Source organism: Falco cherrug, chromosome 19 (genome assembly GCF_023634085.1).
Source record: "Falco cherrug isolate bFalChe1 chromosome 19, bFalChe1.pri, whole genome shotgun sequence".
Lineage (NCBI taxonomy): Eukaryota > Metazoa > Chordata > Aves > Falconiformes > Falconidae > Falco > Falco cherrug.
In genome coordinates, this window is record NC_073715.1 from 2,620,582 (window position 1) to 2,635,046 (window position 14,465).

The window sequence follows — 14,465 nt, forward strand, 5'->3', positions numbered from 1 at the left end:
TATCTATTACTAATTTTTTTTCCTTAATGGCCAGAGCCGGGGTCATGGCAGCCAAAGGCTCCCGCCAGGGCCGTGCCAAGCCCCTCCGCCGGCGGCATCACGGGCCCGTCCTCTCCCTGTGGCTTCTCCCGCCGCTCCCGGCTCCATCCCAGCAGACGACGGAGAGGGCAAAGCACCGCGCGGAGCAAGCGGCCGCCGTTCCCCGCCTGGCATCGCCTCCCTCCCGCGCCCACGGTGCCCGGTGGGACGCTCAGCCGAGCTCCGCGCTCGTGTCCCGTTCCTCGGGGGGAGCAGCGTCGCCCACACATCACTGAAGCCCCCCGGACTGCCGGCTGCCTGGGGGAGCGACGCGGGAAACCAGCCCCAAGCCAGGGAAAGCAGCTTTTCTACCTTATTCCTCCTCCTCGGTCTGGCTGAAGCCGGCCGGTTTTCGGAAGCACTCTCCCGTTTCCTCCAAAAAGCCCGAGGGTCTCGGCTCACCGGCGGCGAGGGGAGCGGGCGGCCACCCGGAGCGAGGGGACGGATCCTGGAACCTGCAAGATCCCATCCCGGCCACGCCGCCGGGCTCCCCTCGCTCCCGGCGCTGGACGGGCCCCACCGTCGCTCAAAGTCCACGTGAAAACACCCAGAACCGAACCGGAACACAGGAAAAGAAAAAGAAAGTCAAGAGCTTGTAAACGTGTAGAGGTCCTTGTGCCAGGAGAGGTATTTCCCTGTAATGTTGCCGCTTTTTTTTTTTTTTTTTTTTTTCCTCCTTTTTTGCTGTTTTTTTTTTCTCTAAAGTTAGTTTTTAAAAAAAACACGATGGGTTGGGAAGAGAGATGCGTGTAAAAACGCAAGCTTAAAAAAGGTACTGCCACCGATATGAAATTTTAAAAGAAATATATATATGTATATACGTGCACAGTATTTGTATATATATATATAGCTTTTTAGGGGTGGTTGTTGGTCGATTTGGTTTTGTTTTTTTACATACATACATATATATGTCTGAACAGTGCAAATGGATGACGTTTCTAGTTCCAGTTGTAAAAAATAAAAGCACAGTCCATCTTCTGGAACAGGACCCAAGCGGAAGGAAGAGACAGAACACCCTCGGGCGGTTCCTCTGCCATCCAACACTGTTTTCCCCTCTTTTCTCGGCTAAGCCTGCCATTTATCCTAGTTGCTTAATTCCATAAACATGAAGTTCACAAATGGTATTATTATTAATAATATTTAGTTTAAGGGCTTTAATACGATAACAGAATTTTAAGTGTTAATTGGGGGGGGGGGGAAGTTTACGTTCTTCCATGATGAGGGGCTAAGTGGCCGCGTCCCTCTGCTGTGACCTGACCATCTGAAAGATATTCTGAAAGAGAAGAAAAAGGACATTAAAAGCACGACATCACTCGGGAAGAGCCGGGTCCGACTCCTGCCAAGCCCCACCGCAGCCCTGTGAGCGCAGAAGGGGCTGGGGGTGACCTGTGGGGGTCTGCCTGTCCCCCACCTGGGCCCGAGGGCGGCCAGCACTGCTGCTGACGCCGCTTGAAGCCGGGGGCTCTCCGCAGGGCAAACGGCCCGCAGCTCCCCCGAGCCCCTCTGCACCCTGATCCGATGGGCAACGGCCCCCGGGCTGCCCCCCAGCCGGCAGGGCAAGGAGCCAAGGGGCTGGTAGCCAAACCGCATCCTACACCCCCGCGAGCTGCCCCCAGGGTGATGCTCCAGGAGCAAGGAGCCCTCCTGGTGCCAACGTGTGTCACATCCCAGCTCCGGCGCCAAGCTCCAGCTCCCGCTGCTGCGTCCCGGCCTGCTGTGAGCCCCCGGGAGGGGAGAGGGTCTCAGCTCAGCGCAGAGCTGGGGAGAGCCGGGTCTTATGGAGCAGGCGGGATTCAGACACCCGTTCGTAGATGGGTCTCTCCTGGCCCAGCAGTTTTGGCAGGGGCGGCTCAGGGAGCCACCCACCGCGCCATGCCGAGCTGGGATGGGTCTGCTGCCGCCCTGCTCCGGGCCAGCTCCGATGGGAGAAGATCCCAGGCGGCAAGGGATGGTCCTGCTGCATCCCGTGCTGCCCCACCGCATCCTCCGGCTTCCCAGCAGCAGGGAGGAGCGGTCCCGGCGGAGGCTGGAGGGGTCCCCGGAGCCGGGGGTAGCTCCGGGATAAGGATGCGCTGAGGGTTGAGAGACGCCGGGGTCCTCCTGCCTGGGGGTGCGCGGCTGCGGAGAGCCGCGGCGCTGGCTGGAAGCCTCAATCCGGCACATCCAGCGCTAACGAATCCTCCCGGCACGTGGGGCCAGACGAGGCAAATAACGCCCCTGCAGGAAGGTGGCTCAGCCCAGGGCTGGAGCTCAGCAGGTTCGAGGAGGGCAGGAAGGAGGCCGGCGGGCAGCGCTCAGACCGGGACGGGCTCCCGCTGGAAGCCCCTCGCTCTCCCGGCTCCGCGAGCATCCCTCCCCCTAGAAAAGGGCCAGAGGCTGCACGTAACCCACATTACGCTTGCAAGAGCAAAGCCGAGCCGAGCAGCAGCTCAGCTCTCCTGAAAACAGGACGGAGCCATTTCCCTGCGTCCCCCCTGCCCTGGTGCCATCACCAGCGACTGCCCCCCCTGCCCCACAGCACAGTCCCCCCTACCACGACTTCAGCCACGAGGTCCCAGCCCCCCCCCCCCCGACAGCCCCAAAGGGAGCTCATCACCTGCAGCAAGCCAGCCACAGCCTCCACGGAGCCGTGCACCCGCTGGGGAGGGGACACAACGGGCCCACCACGTCCCCTCAGCGCCCGGCGGGGACAAGAGGGGTCCCACAAAGGGCCGGGCTTTTATTTCTCGGCGAGATGGCAGAGCAGCTCAGCCTCAAACCTGCTCTTCCTGAGCACACCCAGCGTTATCAGCCAGCATCTGCGGTTTGGGAGGCAAGTCAGCAGTTTACAGAGCACTAAATATATCTGTAAAGTATCTGCCAAATTCCATCAATCTTTTTATTTTATGCTGGAGAGGGAAAATTACCAAGTGACTGGTCAGAAATCCTCCTGATCTGCAAACGGCTTTCCCTCCCCTAAGGCTGGAGACAGGATCGGTCAGAACAGGCAGCATTTGGGGGGTGCCCCGTGCCCTGAGGGGGGTGTTGGGAGCTGCATCGGGACCCACAAAGCTCAGCCCGGGGGAGGCACCACCCCGGAGCCACAGCCGAGGGCTCGTCTCCTTACGCCAAGCGGAATCATGCAGACACACATAAATTGAGTGTGAGAAAAATCTATTTCCCTGGCAGGGAAGTAATGGGACGCTTAGTACTGAGGAACAACTGATTTAAGAAGGAAGGAAAAGCAATTCCCCTGGTTTCCGTTTCCAGAGCCGTTACTGCAGGCCCAGGAGGAGGCGTCTCATGGGCTGCGGGGAAGAGGCGATGCTCAGCCAGCGCCGTGAGCCACCCGAGCCCTGGAGCACCAGCCCCGGCAGGAAGCAGAACCGAGCAACCCGCCGCGAGCCAGGCTGGCACGGCGGCCGCTGCCGCTTGGCTCCCGCCGCTTCCTGGGGCTCTGTCGGCACCGGGGCTGCGGCGGGCAGGGGACACGCGATGGCAGAGGTTGTTCCTTGCGGCTTTTGCTGCGTCCAGAGGGCACGGTGCAAAGCCCAGCGCCTGGCTCGCAGTGCCCAGCTCGCTCCTTGGCGTGGCTGTGCGGATTGCAAAGCCTCCCAGGGAGGTCTGCCGCCCTCAGCGCCACTGCCGTCGCCTCCTCCTCCTCCCCGGAGGGAAACTGGTTCGCTTGCTGCCAGGGCTAAGCAAGGGCCAAGTTTTACACAGTCCCTGGGAGCCAGCAGCTCCGAGCACAGCTCTTCCACTGCCCCCAGCTCTCCTGACTCACCCACCAGCTCTCCCGCTCAACGAGGCTGTTTAACTTCCAGAGCCAGACAATCCTCAGCCCCTTCCCGCGGGCTCGCCCGGAGCAAGGCGAAGAGGAGCAGAGCCGCAGCGCGGCTACAGCAAACTGCGGCTCTTTGTTTCTGCCGAGCCGCCCTGTTCCCCTGCGAGCAGCACGGGAGAATCCCTCTCGGTGTCTCCAGGCTTTGTAGAGAAGACATCAAACACCCACTTTTAAGTTTGAAGGGGCAACACAGGAACAAATGCGTGACTGCACACAAAACCTTTGCCTGTTCTTCCTCAAACACGCCCCGTGCAGCACACGTTCGGCGTTTCGGGACTCAAGGGTTTACCCCAGTGCGATTGCGGGGAGCGTTATCGCACAGGATCTGCTTGGCAGAGGAAGTGTCACACGGGGCGGCAGGCTCCCACACCCCCACATTTCACAGCTCTTTTCCGAACAGGCGACATATCCCACACCGCCTGCTACAGCTTTCGGATCAGTCAGACGGGGGCTCCTGCCCTCTTTGATGTCCAACACTTTCTAGCCAACACCACACAACTCTTACCCGAGAGAAGCACCTACCAGTACCGCTGGGGTTAACAACTTTCAGCTCCGCTACACACAACCGCGCTTTCCCTCTCACAAGCTACATAACCCGCAGCTATTTCCGACGCCCGAGCAAAGAAGTACTGTTTGAAGTGGGAGTATGACAAAGTGCTGGGTCCAGGGTGGCGGAACGAACGGCACTCCCGCATCCCTGCGGAGGACGCTACGAGCCCTCACGCTTGCAGAGAGGCATCCACAGGGGCCGCGGCGCTCGGCACACCCCACCGTGCCGGCATCGCAGCGCTGGATGGCTCTCTGCAAGCCGCCTCCACGGCTACGGCACCACGCTATGGCAAAGGTGCTGGGATAAAAGCCTACAAGAAGATATCCTAGACACGGGCAGGCGACATTCACGGATGCTTCCTGGTGCATCTTGAAGCAATTTAAAGTGTTTAGCTTTAAATCCCGTCCAGGTTGAATGCGAAAAAGGCCAGGCAGAGAGCGGCAGGAGGAGAGAGGCGCGTTTACGAGGTGCTACAACACAAGTGTTTGTGCTCCCTGCTGTTAAAGCAGCGCTGCGAACGGCATTTGTCAATCTCTAAAGGTCTTTGCTCCACCCCTGCAGAACAACAAAAGAGAAAAACCACGCGCCACTAGCCTGCAGCTTGCAGGATCAAGTCTGTCGTCCTTTAAAAGAAGTGCAGAGCCAAAGCGTTTGTCCCCTTTACAACTGCGCCCTTTCCCTCTCCTCCGGGGAGGTGAAGGGCTCGGAGCTCAGCCATCAGCTGCAGCGTCACATTCCAGGTCATCCAAAGATTGGCAGAGTCCAGGAGACAGGCAAGTCGGGACCACGTGTTTCTACCGTCAGGAAAGAGGCCTTTAAGCGCAAAGCCATCTCTATCCCACGAAAAGCAGCAGTAGGGTATTTTACTTTGCGGGTTCCCTCCAAGGAGAAGCCACTACGAAAGGACACTGTCCTACGCTAACAGGAACTGGAGCAGAGAAGCAGGAGGGACACTACGTCCGCAGCAGAGCAGCCAGGCTGGCTCAGAGAGCACAGATGCTGTTTGTTTTCAGCCCAATTACCTTGCTGCACATATTGTCTTTACTGCAGTTCTTGTTATCCTTGTCTGTTGCTTCCTCCTCCACCTTTACAAGGGAAAAAAATAAAAAAGGGTATAAATAAGAAAGCAGAGCTGGGGGGGGATGGGAGGAGACTGAACAGCTGGTGTTGGAGCATCGGGATGGGATCCAGGGTGCTCCACAGATGTTGGACACGGGGAGCTACGGAGGAGCTGGGATTCAGCGAATAAGCCAGGCAACCCACTCGAGCAGCTTCTGCTTCATGTAGCAAGAGCCACAAAGGCTTCGGTGCTCGGTGGTACAGAGAGGTCACCCCCAGCTGGGACACAAACCCCAGAGCCAAGCTCCTCGGCTCCACACATGGTGCACGGGGAGAGTTCGGTGCTTTATGAAGCCGAACCGTCAAACTGTGTAAGCACACGCTATCGAGCCTCTCTGCCTCCCTCCTGTGAGGCTCAGGGCTGGGACAAAGCGGTCTGGGCTCCGGAGGGGCTCCTGACCACTGCTCCCGCCACCGCCCACCAGACAAAACAGGCTGATCTGGGACCCCACAGACTCCGGAGCACAGTCCAGCACCAGGAGGTCTCCTTGCCCCTGCCTGCCTGCAGATCCCTGGTCACTCATGGGAGATTCAGCTTCCACCCCTCAAGCTAAGGCAAGTCAAGAATCCCATTTTCTTATTTCCTGGAAAACTCTTCCAGGCTTGTACTTCTCCCTCCTGTTGTTATCGTCCTCCGGTGAGCACAGCTGCCGCGGTCCAGACTGTGCTCTCTGCACGTCTCCAGCACGCCTCCCACACCCAGCACGGTGCCAACCCTGGATCCCAGCCACGCCGAGGATAAGCACCAACACCCCTGCCCCGGGCCAGTGCCCAGCTGGTAGGAAGCTTCCAGGTAAGGAAAGAGGGAGGCACCGTTCCCATTTAGAAGCCTCCACAACCAGGCAGCTGCAGGGCAGATTTTCCTGGATCACCATTTCAGACTTGCTGCGTTTAAGCTCTGTTTTAGGTACCCAAATCCGTCAGCTGGCAGAGACAAGCCATCAGCAGAGAGGAGGGCTGACGCCAACAGCACTGATCAGATCAAGAGCAACAAGAGAGGATCCAGCCTCCAACGGTTGCTTATCTCTGACCCCACAAGGGAGAGCAACATCTCTGGGGCAGCAGAGACACGGGATGGTGATTCAGTAGCACACACAGGGCGAACCTTGGCCAAAGCACCCCGGGGCCGGCCAAGCGAGCTGACGGCACGCAGCTTTTCTAGCTGCTCTCTCCCTCTTTCCCACAAGCAAAGCTGAGGGGAGCAGTCCCTGGGGATGACAGATGTGGGGCAACCCCAAGGAGCAGCAGATGGACACAAGGTGATAATCGTCTCCCTCAAGTGGGAGGAGAGGACAGGGGAAGCGCAGCAGCAGGGATGAAGAAGGCAGGGCGGGCTGGCTCCATGCATCTCCCCGCCCGGGGCTCAGAGCCAGGTCTAAGCGCAGCTTTGACAGGAGAAGGCCGAGCAGGCACCTCAGGCTGGGATTCAGAAAAAAACCCAAAAAACCAACAACCCCACAACCTCTCTGTGCTTTTCAGCAGCTTTCCGCCGGAGGCTCTCACAACCCTTTCTGAATAATTCAGCAACCTGCAGGATCTCTCCGGAGGACGAACAGATGCCGGGGAACGACTGGCCACACTCGCACAGCCTGGGACCTGGTTATCCTGGTCAGGCACACCTGCACGAGGTTCTCCCAGCACGGGAAGCTCCTTGCTCCAGCTGCGACATGGAACACCCTCCCCCTACGGAACCCAGGCCTTTGAAAGCCAGCCGGTCTCCCCCCACGCTCCCCAGAGACCCGGTATCGCTGCTCTAAGCATCCCATCGCTCCCTGGACAAGCTGCTAAGGACCCAGCAGAAACGCTTGCCACTAAATCCTCCTGTGAAAGGTGAAGCCGTTTCCCTGCAGTTACGGGTTCTTACCTCCTTCCTCCACTTGAGCTCGCAGAAAACCCGTTCGAAGCACTCGTGCATGTAGTTGAACTGCAAAGAGAAAGCAGCGTCTGAGAGCAGCAGCCCCAGAGCCGCCCTGGCTCCCAGCCCCGAGCGTGGACTCCTCCTGGTGGCCACCGGCCCCTGTCACCTCCTGGCCAAGAAGCTGGAGCACAGAGTCCTGCTCCCCCAGCTTCCAGAAGGAGAAGCAGCAAGCTCTGGGCTTTTCCTGAGCGAACCTGCGAAGAACAGGGGGTACTTACATAGGGGGTGAAGATTTTAACCCATCGGGGTTTCTTCTCGCCTCGTGCGTATTCAAAACAAAACGCCATTCCCTCTTCGTCCGTGTCCCACCGCTGCATTTCGTCCCATTCAAATGCTATTACCTGGTTCTGAAGGAAGACAAAGCCCCGGTGAGGCCGGAGCTCAGGAAGGGCAGGATTACAGCAGATGGCGCAGCAAAAATGAAGCTGCACAAAGGGGGGGACGAGGATGCCTCTGACGACGGCCTTGCTGCGGGGACGGCGACGGGCTGGGGAGGCAGCTTTGAAAGGCGCACAGAGCAGCCAGGTAAACCCCTGCGCTCCCAGCCGCTGCCCAAACCCCTTCGGAGGCCTCTCAGCAGCCCTGAGCCCCAGAGCTCCAGGGACACGGTGCTGGTGCAAAGCCGAGGGGGAGGCCAAGGGCTGAGCCCAGCTCCCCGACACCTCAAGGCACAAGCCCCCTTACCTCCAGCTGGCCCTCCTCCGTGCAGGCGTGGAGTTTAAAGTGCTTAATGCTGATGGCTGTGATCACATGCCCCTTCCGCCGGGAGTCACAGGAGCAATGGGGGAAGATGATCTCGTTATAACCCTCACACGTCCGTAACATGTTTAAATACTGCGGAGAGAAAGCCGCGGGCGTTAGCCTGCCCAGAGGGAGGGAAGGGGAGCCCTGCGTCCTGCTGCTCACACCCTGCAGCACTAATTGTCCCCCTGGAAACCCCTGGCTTTGCCCCAGCCCAGGGAGGCTGGATCCCCTCCCCAAAGGAAGCCACCCCCCCACCCCCCCCGGCAGCAGCAGCACTGGGCTAGGGGAAGGAAGGAGACCCCTCCAGCTGCTCAACCTCCCTCCCCAAAACACGGATCCGCCCAGACGTGCACAGAGCTCCTTGTGGCCTTGAACGCCAAAAGCCCTTTCTGGGAGAGCTGGTGCAGCCAGAGCCGCCGACCAGCACGACCACGCTGCCCTGGGAAGGGCATGATCTGAGCAAACAGCTAAAGCAGCGCCGGGACGGAGCATCCTCACTAGAGCCGTCCTCCCGATCGCTACAGGCTGAACGAGACCAACGAGGCCTGCCGGGCAGACGTGGGATCTGGCTGAGTCCTTCGATGCAAGTGCTACAGCTCACGGAAAGGTCCAAAGAGGTATTTTGGCTCTTCCTTTCCTCCCGAGTGTCGCCCCGACAAAGCAGGGCTGCGAGAACACCGGAGAAGCGCCGGCCACTTGGGGTCACAGGTCGAGACATGGAAGAAGCCAGCAGCTTCTCCAAGGGCTGGTACTCCAGAGCCCTGCAACCTCTCATTATGTGAGAAAGGTTTACGCAGGGCAGAACTACAACAAAGCCTGGAGTGACTCTTTAACCACGGAACAAGCCACATCCAGACCAGAGGAAGACGTCAAATTCTCAAGTGTGGTGCTCCAGGCAGGACCCTTAATAACATGGGGCGATGTAGAGGATGAAGTACTTTGACTTCACAGGCTCTTCGGGACACAGACATCATCTTCTTGACCTCCTGCCAGACCAGGGCCCTACTATACCTGGTGTATGTCTGTCTGTGTATATGTGTGTGTATATATATATATACACACACATGCTGTGATATATCATTTCCAAAGCTTCAGATCTTTCTTTGGTCATTAGAAAGCCAGCAAGGTGAGCAGAAACAAAAGAACGATGAGACAACCCACAGAAGGAAGCGTCTATTTACTGATCTTTACCACGAGTTGATAATTAACCTTCTTGGCTTAGCATTTCAAGCGACCCTTCTGGTGTCCACCCCAAGGTAGTCCCCCAGCAGGGACCTCCAAGAGCTGCTGCAGCCACACAGGCTTTGAGGAGGTCCAACCAAACCAGCCAGGCTGGAGAAGGGAATGCCAAGGCCCCTGCTCTTCGACAGCAGCCAAGCTGGCCACAAGAAGGCAGGCGGGGTGCAGCGAGTCAGGGAAAGGGCAGCCTGCATTCATTCCGTACCAGCAGCCCCGAGCGAGCCAGAAAGTTATTTACAAGTCAGAATCTTCTGCTGTTTGATCTTCAAGCCAAGCTTGCGTCGGGCAGATGATCTCAGGGTATCCCCTTCGCTCCCCCAGGTCCAGGCCAGGCAGGCTCATCGAGTCACACCAACCCCCCAAGCATTCGCTGGGCAGAGTGGTAAGAGGCAGAAAATCCCTGACCAGACATGGAGCTCTGGCACAGGATTTGCTATCTGCGAAGGCTTCTGCTGGACAAAACACCCCAGAAACTAAGGCACTGAGAGGGCAGCAACTCACATTACGAGCGGGCCAGGACCCACGGCTCCCTCGGCCAGCCCAGCACCACCACCTCGGAGGCAGTCTGGAGCAGAAAGAGACCTTTGCCTCCCAATTACTAGGGAGAAAGAGCCGTCCCCGAAGGGCTGCAGGTGAAGGATTGCTAAGAAAGAGCCGTCCCCGAAGGGCTGCAGGTGAAGGATTGCTACACCACATGTTAAGCACCTCACCTTTCAACACCAGCAATAACCTACAAGGTTTTATCGCTGCCTCGTTTGGAGCAGTCAATGGGTGATCCTGCCAAGGACGAGCCGCCGTTCAAATGCGCCAGGCACATGGGGTGGTGTTGGTTCACGCAGCGGCCGACCCTTGGGCACGCCCCAGCCCTGCGCCTGGCATTCCTGCGTGTTTCACGCCCTGCCAATCCCTCCTGCACTAAACCCACACCTCATGGCTCTCCAAGGTTACTGCTTTCCAAGAAAGACAGATGTGTTTTTCAAGGCTGTGCGCACAGGAGGGTTTGGGTTGGAAGGGACCTTTGAAGACCATTAATCCAACCCCCTGCCGTGGGCAGGGACACCGTCCACCAGACCAGGTTGCTCCAAGCCCCATCCAACCCAGCCTTGAACATTTCCAGGGACGGAGCATCCGCAGCCTCCCTGGGCAGCCTGTGCCAGCACCTCCTTTCCAGACACAGCATTCCAAACAGGAAGGAAAGCCAACAGGACAGGTAGGGTAACTCACCATGACCATCTTTCTCTGCTCACACAGCTTCTGTAACTGGTAGGACTTCTCCTCTGCTTTGATGTAGCCTTTCTTGACATCATCAACAGCCTAAAGAGAAAAAGGGAAAGGAAACCCAGGAGGTCAGACTAGAGAGCTCTTCACTGAGTCACAGCGCTGCGCTGGCCCCGGCTGGCCCTGAGGCTGCTTTGAACAGCCACCTAAATTCACAGCCCCAGAAGGTGACCAGTGTCCCCAGAGAGGCAGAGGGATGGAGAGGCTCAAAGAGGTGGTTCTTCACACTCGCTGCTGACTCCTGCCACGAGCCTCTGACCGCCCTGGGGAGCATACAGATGCTTAAGCGTCTAGGCAGACTCTGGAAGAATGTCCTCTGGCAGAGGAGTATGGATCTGGAAATGCTGGTACCTGGAATCCTGCTTCTGCCTTCAGGCTCAGGCAAGGACAGGTCGGTACAACCCTTCCGCTCCAGACACAGGCACGGCTGCCTGCAGCAGAGCAGTGCTGGCTTTTACCCACTGTGCTGCTGGAGCGCCGGCATGAAAATGTGTTTTTCCTTCAGGGCTGAGGAGGTACACAGCCCCTTCCTTTTGCTCCTCAGCTGCACACCCCAGCAAGGGCTCTTGCCCTTGGCACAAAGCAGCTTGTAAAGCTGCTGGTCAGTAAAGATCCAGTCTTGGCAATCAAAGAATTTGACAACTACTATTTTTATTTCCATTTGTATCAGAGGCCAGTACAGGCTCGGTTCAGAGCGCGCTGGGTTTGAGACAGAGCAAGATTCATCTTACTGAACTCTGCAGATATCTGCCTCTGAGCTGGCCATCCTCGCCTGGCTTTATACAGGTAATGGGAGACCGTGGCTCTTCCTGGACTCAATTCATCCCAGAGAATCTGCATAAAGTCAAATCACGGGCCAAAACGTCCCATCTCCTTAGGGTGAACCGGGACAAGTCTGCTCCCCATCTTCATGGACTTACACATGGAATTGAGGAAAACATAGCTGACCCAAGGAGTGCAGCCTGCCGTGATCCTTTCACCTGGCTCTGGGAAGGCAGCTTCTCACAATGACGACAGCAGGAGTCCTGCCTCCCAGTCCGGTTGCAACTTGGCCACAAGTTCACCACACCACTGCCAATTCACCCAGCCACAGAATGCTACTCCTTGAAGTCACCCAAGCACGACTGGCCCTCAATTTCACGCTCTGTTGCCAGAACGCCAAAGGACAGCGGTGTCTGCAGTAGTTCTAGGAGCTGGGCACTTTAAGTCCAGTTAAAAATTGGTGGGCTTGGCTTAAGGTTGGACTCTACGATCTTAAAGGTCTTCAGCTCCTGGGCACCTACCTGATGGAAGAAGTAGGTGACTGCCAGGTCGTTGTCATTGAGAAGAACCTCCTCCTCTGTAGTGAAGAGCCATTTTCGGATGGTCAGGCACGTTCCCGGCACCGCCGAGGTGTAGTTCTGCACGTAGAGCTTGTGGGGGAATTCGTTGGGTGCCAGTTTGCGCACTGGAAAAAGCACAGGACATGAGGTTAGTGCACCGCCGCACGGCATCAGCATCTGTGGCTGGAGCCTGGCTGCCGTACAGAGCAACGTCGGCGATGCCCTTTAGCTCAGCCAGCTGGGATCAGGACCCCAGCTCTGCTCCAAGGCCCCTTCCTATCCTCCCTGACCAAATCCAGCTTTTTCCCCAATACCTGCTCCCACAGCGTCAGACCACACCTGTCCCTTGCAATCGCCTCTAGCACCCAGGCAGGAATCTGTGTGCGACTGAACCCTCGGCTGTCGGACAGCTCAGCGCGGCTCTCCAGGATCAGCACAGCAGCCTGACCTCATCCCCGGCTGTGCACGGGGAGGTCCACCCTGCCCAAGGCCTTAGGATCACAGTGTCCAGGATCTATGCGCTGTCCTCACGGGGGGGGGGGGGGGGGGGCTGGAGAAGGTCCCCTCTGTGCTGGCATGCTGCCACCAGTGCCCAGACAAAACCTGCCGCATTGCTCAGCCAAGCCGCAGCAGCTGGGCCACCAGTGAGACCCTGCCAAGACATCGACTGCGTTCAAATCTGCTTTACCCAGCTATGAGGGACAAAAAAGGCGAGTGCCAGCATGTTTCCTTCATCAGGTAGGGATATGGTCACCATCTCACTGCAGATGGAGCTTACAGTTTCCAGAGAAATTAAGTGGAGTGTATCCAGACAGGAATAAACATTCACAGCGAACGCCCAGAAAGCGTAAGCCATAAAGGTTAACTGGAGCTTTTACTTTCCAGCGCAGCTTGAGAAGTGTGGCACTCACAGGAACGAGGAATTAATAGCTCCAGTTAAGAGTCTGGCACCATAAAAGCTCCTGCGTGAGACTGTGCCAGCACACTGCAGCGTCCCATCTCCCAGAGCAGGTATTCCCTGCTCGAGGCTCCCTGCACAGCCCTGCTCGGCCTCAGCAATCTCAGGGCACGTCAACCCTCCAGTCCTGCTCTTCCCTCTCTGCTCCGACACACCAGCACCTGGTAACCCTCAAAAAGCGACCACAGACCCTGTCGCAGAGGCATTTCTGCGATGCCAACAGTTTTATAGGAGACCGGTGATAGCAGCTGCCCCAGAGTCAGCATCTGAATGCAAACCTAGCCTGTTCTGTGAGATGAGTCACTTTAGGAGGGCTTTAAGTAGCTAAAATTTGCCCCAGCTGTTCAGCCAGAATCTTGCGAGGACAAGGAACAGCCTGAGGAAATCTCTTCCTACAAGACACAGTTTGCCCTAACAACAGGACGAGTTTGAGGCATACAGACGACAATCCAGAGATGAAGGTACCCAGCTGGGAATGAGAAATACACTTGGCGTAAAACCCAGCACAGGGAAAAAATACAAACCATGAACCAACCACTACACCCATTTTGTGGTGTGGCCACGACATTTTGGTCTCTCTACAGCTTCAGTGAACCCGACGTGAAGCCGGGCAAAAAAAAAATCAGAGATTGCTGTGGCCAGGGACCTGAACAGCAGCCAGGAGACCCCAGCATGCACTAAGCTGGAAGGATGGCAATTACTTAAGTGCTGAAATGATTGCCCAGAATCCCACAGTCAAGCCTCAAATACCATTAGGATTTAACCACGGAAGGAGAGATGAAGTGCTAAGATGCAGCTCGCAGCACACAGCCACCCTGGACGTGGATATTGCCCCACACCCACGTGCATACAGACCGAGGGTGCCCTCAGTCTGCTCCCCAGCACCTTCGCTCCGTCCCGAGCCGCTGCCCCCCTCTCCAGAAACTGCCGCGTTGCAGTGATGCTGCCTGCTTTTTCTAAGCTCGCCGGACCCTTTGAACTAAAGTAAAACGCATCTCTCAGTTTAACAAAAAGCTCGTCTCCTTGAACTGCTTAAGAAAGGGAAAGTCAAGCAGCAGCAAAAAAAGCCATCAAACTTGGAGGGCTCCTCATTATCAGAGCCTGCTGTGCCTGCCCCGTTCCTCCCGGGGCTCCTGATTCTGCGAGTCGAGATAAGACCTAAATGAGAGCGCCACCGGGCCCTGCGAGCGCTGCAGAGCTTTCTCCTCGGTTGCTCGTCAGCACCGAGGGGATTAGAAGACTCACCAAAGGAGTGATTGATCACTTCAAACAAGGCGAAGTAGTTTGCGGTAATACTGTCCATTCCAACTTTCGCAGCCACAGCCTAAAGAAGGGGAAAAAGGGGTGAGTGAAACAGGAGCCAGCAGCTGTCCATCCCTCTCTGGGGCAAAGCCAGCTTCATACAGATTATTCCCAAGTATTCCCGAGGTGTTAGT

General features: G+C 57.2%; 2 protein-coding genes across 4 annotated transcripts in view; one reads left to right on the forward strand and one right to left on the reverse strand.

Annotated features, from left to right (window-relative positions):
- LOC129734336 (toll-like receptor 2) overlaps nucleotides 1-677 on the forward strand; it is a 2,991-nt gene extending 2,314 nt beyond the window's left edge. Inside the window, 1 exon segment of the mRNA XM_055697226.1 lies at nucleotides 462-677. Within this exon segment, the coding sequence (XP_055553201.1) occupies nucleotides 462-677 (216 nt within the window).
- A 540-nt stretch (nucleotides 678-1,217) lies between these two features.
- SNX27 (sorting nexin 27) overlaps nucleotides 1,218-14,465 on the reverse strand; it is a 32,441-nt gene continuing 19,193 nt past the window's right edge. Inside the window, exons 6-13 of one of the 3 annotated variants that reach the window (XM_055696730.1) lie at nucleotides 14,275-14,353; nucleotides 12,033-12,196; nucleotides 10,696-10,785; nucleotides 8,173-8,322; nucleotides 7,707-7,835; nucleotides 7,435-7,494; nucleotides 5,474-5,536; nucleotides 1,218-1,351 (exon numbers count right to left, since the gene is read on the reverse strand). In XM_055696730.1, the coding sequence (XP_055552705.1) occupies nucleotides 1,304-1,351; nucleotides 5,474-5,536; nucleotides 7,435-7,494; nucleotides 7,707-7,835; nucleotides 8,173-8,322; nucleotides 10,696-10,785; nucleotides 12,033-12,196; nucleotides 14,275-14,353 (783 nt within the window). In that variant the 3' untranslated portion in view covers nucleotides 1,218-1,303. Of the gene's footprint in view, nucleotides 5,246-5,473; nucleotides 5,537-7,434; nucleotides 7,495-7,706; nucleotides 7,836-8,172; nucleotides 8,323-10,695; nucleotides 10,786-12,032; nucleotides 12,197-14,274; nucleotides 14,354-14,465 lie in introns of all 3 variants that reach the window. The other 2 variants (XM_055696729.1, XM_055696731.1) reach the window with 2 other exon arrangements.